At 33.8% G+C, this 7962-nt stretch overlaps 1 protein-coding gene across 1 annotated transcript; it reads left to right on the top strand.

Moving 5' to 3' along the window:
• Positions 1-5962, top strand: LOC136813055 (alpha- and gamma-adaptin-binding protein p34-like; the record flags this gene model as incomplete). The annotated part of the gene is given in 7 exon segments (XM_067069574.1): positions 1-166; positions 1809-1981; positions 2385-2487; positions 3142-3231; positions 4059-4139; positions 4932-5069; positions 5851-5962. Coding segments are annotated over 7 exon segments (848 nt in total), but the record flags the coding sequence as incomplete, so codon positions are not given.
• Between the last annotated feature and the right edge of the window lie 2000 nt (positions 5963-7962).

Raw genomic sequence — 7962 nt, 5'->3', positions numbered from 1 at the left:
AGAATAAAAACAAATATGGTAGCATCGAAATCGAAAGTACTTTCTAGCATCAACACATCAACCTGCATCAACACACAAAACCAGATGATGGCGCATTTAGACTCTGTTGAGTTTGTTATTATATCAATTGGAAGCAACAATTCAGCTCTAAAGGACATATTAAAAGGTGAATTTTATCAGCATATTGGTGTAAAGTAGTAGAAACATTGAAAAATATTGACTTCAAACATAGGTAGCGTCTGAGACAACTCTGATGCTGCAATATATTAAAATTTCCTCAGACCTCACTTCGCGCGCGCCCTCCTTTAAACAACCTTACTGGCCAACGCACCGGGAAGTCCAGTGTGTTTGTCCGTGCCAAAATCCCTCAGCCAGACGGGAACCTTTTGTCTGGTGTTATGTTAATTTTTTGAACTTCTTGACACCGGAGACAAAGTTTGTTTAAAAACAATAATGTGCACCGGGCCAGTCTTGAAAGAAGAGAATATTTACGCCAGAGATTTCTTGGCGTAGCCTTTGTTTAAGCCTATGAAATCCAAAGTCTGTGCCAGAGATATCCGGCATACATGCCTTATTTTCCAGATTGGGCACCGGGCGGACGCACTGGTTGAGATAGATTGTCTGGTGTTAAAAAGTTTTACTTGAGATTTGTTCTTTTCTAAAGAAGAGATTTTTTTTTTTTAATCTGAAAATAATTTGAATGTCATTAATCATTAAACATTAAAAAAGATGAAAAAAAAAGAAGAGTAAGAGCAGAAATTATGCAATAGACCGCTGTGTTTGCCTAAAGGAGTATTATTTCTATGTTAAGTTTTCCTGTCTTTTAAAGCTTCAGCATGATAAAAAATGTGCCCAAGACCACCTATGTCTAATATTTGCCAAAAATTGGTCTTTTTCTTATCTACAGTATGTCACTGCTCAAAAGACCAATTTTTGGTAGATATTGGACATAAGATAATAAGACAGAATATAAACCCTAAACAGACAAAACTCTGATCCTTTCAAACAAAATTTGGTCTTCTCAGATGCAAAGTTTCAATTTTTATCCAAACCCTGCCAAAACAGATTCAACTTTCAATATCTAGTAAATCCCTGCAGATTTTTTTACATTTTGAAAAAGTGACTCTATAGTGGCACATCCTATACAAAATTTTGTCCGAGGGGACGGACATGGCAGCTCTCAATATCACAGTAAATTAAAAAAACCTAAACTAAATTGAAATTTATAACAAAAATGGCCTGTGAGGTAATTGATGATCAAGGATAATTTGAAATTTTTCTACTAACAGTAAACAAGTAATTAACTTTAAACAATAAATCTCAACAAATAATATAAATACAGATAAGACATACCATTTATCAGTAGAAGGTTCTCCTTCATTGATTAATCATGTCAAGAAAATATAGTAAAGCATTTTAAAGAGAAGACTTGAGCACTTTGCTCCAAAACCTACTTACAAGTAATACAATTAAGTAGCAGGCAACCTAACTGGCAAAAGTGAAGTTATATCATAGTATGTTGTTTGATGCTGATTCTTGTAATATATTTGCATAAGACAATGAAGCCTAATCTCGCAAATTCTACATAAAAATTACGAAAATGAAAAAGTTTTAAATGTGCTGTCAGCAATTAATAGGTTAAAACATCTTGTCAAGTAAAACCAAAAGTATTAGATTAAAATATGAGTTAGAAATGTATAAAAAATTTGTTTGTTAAAATCTAGTATAAAATATAAATAAGCTAAGATACAAAATGATGTTTAATGTCAAAATTTAACCTTAATCTTTATATTTCAATTCAACTTTAGAACTTGATCCTCATGATGAAATTGAAAGCAACACTTCATATACTTGGCACTTAAAAAACAAATATTTCAAGGCTGACGTCAACATTTATTGCTGTAGTAGAGAAGAGTTTTTGAAAAACTTTTTAGAATTTCGAAAATTGGAGGCTGTATTATTCACTTTTGATGCTGCATCTGTAAGTATGCAACTCTTTATTTATTCTAAAAGTTTTTTCTTCATCCATACACTTATTGGTATAAAATAAAGGCTCAAAAGTAATCATAAATAGTAAATCTATCTGAATCTATCTATATATTTTAAAGTATTAAAAAGCTGTCCTAAGACCCATTATCTATACATACAAATAAGAAGATTTTAAGAAAATAAAAAAGTGTATAAAATTTTAGCAATTCCAATAAGAGTGACACAAAGAAATTAGCTCTGGATCTTTATCATTGTGTATAAAAATTAATCATAAAATTATTATTTTAAGCCTGTGCTGTTTTAGCCTGTTCTTCAAGAAAAAAAAATGTTCTTTTTTTAGATTTTAAGCCCTAGAATTGATAAATTATCTTATTTTGTTTCATTTTCATCATAAGAGTGATTCGTTTTGTGAAATTGAAAAAACATCACACCTTTTCAAAGAAGATGAGAGCCCAGAGCTTCGGATGGTCTGGGAAACAAGCAATAAAGGATTAGAAGGTAAATACTCTGATCTCCATTTTGACAACCCTGTTGCTAATTTTGTTTTTTAATTTTCTGCCCCGGACATTTTTCAATATTTTGATCTTTAGCACTTTAAAGTATTTTTCATTTTTTTAAATACAAAGTGCCTTAAAAAGGGTTTGAGACGTTTGACTAAGCACAAATATCTTATATAAGACACTAGAGCTCTTGCTTCCTTATCTTGAATGAAGGGACGTCACAATTTAGCTTGCGCCTGCTTGAGGGAGCCTTGAAATATTGATGTCATTGCAGTGTCAAAAAAACTTTAACAGTCAAGGTTTCTACTGTGGTCTGCTATTAGCAAAGATGGCGGATTATTTAGCTTTATTCTGTCTTGCTTTGGGAGGATAGGGTGGCTCTATCTAGTGTTTCATATAAGATATCTGTGGGTTGAAGGGATGGGGTTGTTCTGCTGCTTCCATATGGATACAAAACAAACAATAGAGAGAAATTTATTTTAAAATAAAAAAACATTAGTACAAAATGCTACCTAACAGTCCATGTTCCAAGCACTACAAATTTGGTTTTTCAATGTGAACACGGATTTTATTATTTACTTGACTAAAATTCTAAACTTTTGGGAACTGAAATGTACTTTAAGTTATATTTATTTCTTTTGTTTTTGTTTAGATGCAACAAAGGATAAATATTTTTCATGGTGTTTGGATCACCAATTCGAGCTGATCGAAAATATGGAGACTGGAGAAGAGGCAGATGAAGGTATAGAATTTATCATATTCCTTTTTCATTCAATTTTTAAGAATCGATATGATTCCTAAAAACGAAAAGTACCCTTTTTTAACCTTCGAAACTGAAAATATTTTAAGTTTTTTTACCATCTCAAAAAAGTTCCATAATCCTATCTACTTTCGAACCAATCACATGCGGTTGAATCCTACGAAAGATGCTACGGATCATAAGGGTTGGCCCATCCTGTATGGCATGAAACTTTGAGTATGAAATTAACTTATTCAAACTAGTAAAAAACAGATTGCAAATGTGTTTAGCCTTCTTTATACATTCGACATTGTATTCAATTTTCTGCAAGACTCGTGAGTGGATAGTGTAGAAATCTAAGCTAGTAGACTCACGCACTAGGATAAATCTGATGGTAAGTTGTGACAAGTTGTATTATAATTTTGTCGGAAAAGTGATTGAAAACGAGGACCGTAACGATGTTGCTTATTCCAATAAGAGTGTTCTTAACGTAGTAGTCCCATTTTATGAGAATTTGAGGCCGCAGCATGAAGGTAGAGCATCCAGCTACGGTGTGCAAGATTGTGGGTTCGATCGCCAGCAAATGTCCAAAACAAACTTGTAAAACAATTGAAATAATCAAAATCAGCCATATTTGTTTTTATTTTTTATTTTGACATTTGACATTTGTTTTGATTTTGTATCCCGCTGCAAATGGTTTGTTTACAAATTTCGTCAGTACTTTTATGTCCCTTTAAGCCTGACTATTCGATCGATGATCAATGTAGAGCCACGATTTATTAGTTCTCAGAGAACAAAAAATATGATTTGTAATTCTTTTTTTTTTTCAGATAGTTTTGGTGTGAAGTATGGCGTGGACAGGATAAAAGAAGCCTTGCGTTCACATATGTGGGCCAACCATCAGATGATAGGTTCGTTGTAGTACAGACTTCGTACTTAGTACAAAATGGCACTTAATGCCTCTCAGCTTGATGCTTAGCAATTAAGAGAAAGGATCAAGGGGAAAGTCGAGCAATCCAGGGAGAAAGAGTGTCCCCTTCTCCTACCTTCAGGTAGATAGCTATCGAAAGGGGAGCCCTCGGTTCGCCTCCGACTGCGGTCACAGACTTACTTAATTATCAGATGCCTAACAATTACTTTATTCAATCTCATTAGTCTTACTGAAATTCCAAAAAATTTTAAAAGCCCATTTTTTACCTTAATTTATTTTTCGAGTTTTTCAAGCATAGTTACACCCCTTGTTTCAACTATCCAATTCGCTTTTAAATGTACACTTTTTCTCGCTATCATGTGAAAACCACGTCGGCGTTAGTAGAGTAATTCCCTTTAGAGTGGTTTCTATATTGTAGTAAGAAAGAGTACACATGTTTTCTTTATTATAAACATATTTAAAGCACTTATAAGCATATATCTAGGCTCGGATATGGCAGAAATTTAAGCATATGATAAGCATTACCTTGAGCCTATGAAAAATGTATTTTCCTGTTTTTGGCTGGGATTTTACAGATTTTCGGAATTTCTCTAAGATTTTGCTTGGGATATAATAATCCATATAAGCTTTTTTCAGCCTTGTCAAGCCCTCGACCTAAGCATCTCCGAGCCTGTTTTCAAATTTTTGCATGCTTATAAAAATAACATGTACACTCAAAGTGAAACTTTATGAATTTTTTTCTCATTCTTCACGTTTTCTTTTATTAATTAAGAGCCAGATGAAAAACCGAAAAAACCTTCAACAACAACAGTGCATAACGAACAACAAACAATGACAGAACAGAACGAAGATCTTTTTCACGATAATGAATCATTCGAAGATCTTTTCAACAAATTACACGTTATGAAAGGTAAAAACCAAACCTCGGCCTAGCGAACACCTTACAAAAAACTGGGATTTTTCATCCCGTTTCTTAGTGAGTTCCACTTTGACGATTTTCGAAAAATAGAAGCCTTTCAAGTGCTTTGAAGCAAATTCGATTTCTTTGCTACTGCAAGAGCTTCGATTATTATATTGACGTCAAAAAGTCGAATGTTTGGAGCCCGAAAACCTGGGCTCAAAACATTCGAAAAAGTCGCAAAGTGGAATAGACGTTAATTGCGTAAAAAACGCGGGTCGCGTCTAATATAGGCTAACCTCGGCCTTTCCTAATACTAATTTCGTTTCGCAGTGCTGCAACTCCGTAGACAGCTGGATTTTATAGCATGAATTTCCGTGCCAAACGAGCCTTTTCGAAAGCCTGTACCAGAAATTTGGATTTAAATTTTAGATCTTCCGCACAGATTCACCAAAGTCGGTTGCAATACTGATATAAAGAAATTTCCTACTTTAATCATTACTAAAAAATACTTGATTCCAAGCTACTTTACACAGACTCTAGGTCTAGACAGTCGTCTTTCTGTCTTGCCTTCCGATTTTTTTAAAAAAGTCGGCGAAGAGACAAGCTTTTAAAGTCAATGCAATGCCTTTTACGACCTCAATATTTTGACTGTCTTCACTTCAATCTTTTTGAAAGAAAAATTTGAAACTGCCTCATTCTCAAATCGTATCGTGGGCAGAAAGTGGACCGTTTCAATTTGGTCTAACTTTGAAATATAAGGAAGACCATGTGTTTTGTATTGTGTTTTTAGAGCAAGCACAAAACCTCGATGGAGACGCACGGAAAGATTATGCTGAAAAAGTAGCGTACGCTTTCATGGAAGCACTTGGTATTGATGATGGAGAAAGTGATTCTGAAGATAGGTAATCAATTGAGTAATAAGCTCATTTATTGAAAATGGGAGGAATTATACTCTCCACTTGTACGCGTTTCGATCGCACTTTTTCAAGCAAAGCTTCCAAGCTATTGGTTAAAAGAAAAATGAAGCAACTGCGTTGGCGCGATCTGACGTAACGATTGAAAAAAGTTGATAAATGTGTCCAACTGATTTTTTCGAGCACGCGCTACATTTTTATGACGTAATCTTTTTTTTCAAGCAAAAAAAATATTAGCCAAAAAATGCGATCGCAGCGCGCGCAAGTGAAGGCCGGCCTTTAAACCGATATACTTTTTCGAGATTAATAACGTACTGAAGCATGGGCAGATCATTTTGTGTGATGAAAGATGGATCTCAAAGGCTGCCAAAATTATTAAGTTATTCAAAGGGATTGGAACGGTGGCAAGATGCATGAATTATGCTTTGATGATTACAAGAACATAATTTATATGAGAATATAATGAAGTCGTGATGGAAATTCGTTGTTTAAACATATAACAGTATGTTGTATAGAATTGTATATTTACAGATAATATGTATGTATGTTATCCCCGGGGGGGGGGGGCACTGGGTTTGCGGACTGACGGTATGTGCGGGCCAAAAAATGGCTTTTAAAATTGCACCCTTACAGTGCAGCAAAAATCAGTGAAAATCATACCCTTAGAGTGCATTTTCCCCCAAATTTTCGATCCCTTTCGTGCAAAAAATGGTCAAAATTCTAGCATTTTTGGTCAAAATATCTAGATTTTTCAAACATTTTCTGAAATTTCTACCCTTACAGTGCATCTCTAGTTTTTCCGACCCTTACAGTGCATTTTAAACATATTGGAAAAGGTACCCTTAGGACCCGCACATACCCGTCGGTCCTTTTGCCCAGCTGCCCCCCGGGATGTTATCCCACTTTATCCCAAGTTTTTCATTGCCCATTTTTTCGCCTTTTTATGACTTACCTTAGACGTTTGTTTACAAAATAATTTATTTGGAAAAAAGAAATGGAGAAAAAATCCGTATAAAAGTTGGTATTTTTTCGAAAAATTAAAAAAAAACATTTGCTTGTTCATCATGAACTTATTCATGGCTTCATTGATAATTCATGAGTAAGCGTAAGTCCCATTTGAAATTGGTCACTGCATGCCTGAGAAATAATCATTTTACCATATATGGTAGAATTAAGAACTTTTATATGTTATACTAAACGCTTTTTATAAGAACACAAGGTTTCGATGGCCAAAATATAGAACAAGTTAAGAACATTTTGAGGCTTTGTGAACTCTAAAACACCCAATTTCTTAGGAAAATGGACAAAAACTCACAAAATGGTGAAAATAAGAATAGTTTAAGAACAAATTGAGGTTTAAAACTCAAAAAGTTAAGAATATCCCAAGGCTTCAAAAACTTTTGATGTTCTTGTAAAAAAACGTGTAAAAATTAAAGAGCCTGTTATTCTGAGATAAAGTCATTGGAAATAATTTCATAAAAGCAAAAGCATGACGTCAGGAAACCCTTTACATTTCACTATGACGTAATGATTGACGATACGCAATACGATCAAGCAATCTATTATAGCAATACGACTTTATCAAATTCTCATGCTGATATGACTTCGAGAAATAGAGACTCTGCCTGTTTAAGCTATGTTTTTATATTCTTTGATTTTAAGGTATAATTGACGCAATAATACGTCGGATTGGTTTGAGCGAGTTGATTAAAAAATGTCGAAAATTGTCATAAAGTGGTCTAATAGTCTTCATAATAAGATTCCAATCAGAAAATTGAAGTCCGAACTGGACCCGGACAAAATTTAAACCAGTTTCTTATAAACTGATGCATAAACAACTTGTAATATAGGATATCTAAAAGGTTTTATTTTTACATAAATGTTCCCGTTTCATATATGAAACATATTTCATATCAGGACAGTGTCTGCATTTTGTTATATTATGCTGTGTTGTTCTTTTGCTTAAATTCTGACCAATTTTGTTCCAC

Source organism: Clytia hemisphaerica, unplaced genomic scaffold, assembly GCF_902728285.1.
Source record: "Clytia hemisphaerica strain Z4C2 unplaced genomic scaffold, Clytia hemisphaerica genome assembly, whole genome shotgun sequence".
Taxonomy (NCBI): domain Eukaryota; kingdom Metazoa; phylum Cnidaria; class Hydrozoa; order Leptothecata; family Clytiidae; genus Clytia; species Clytia hemisphaerica.
The sequence above is the reverse complement of the archived record's forward strand: the minus strand, read 5'-3'. Positions and strand labels throughout refer to the sequence as shown.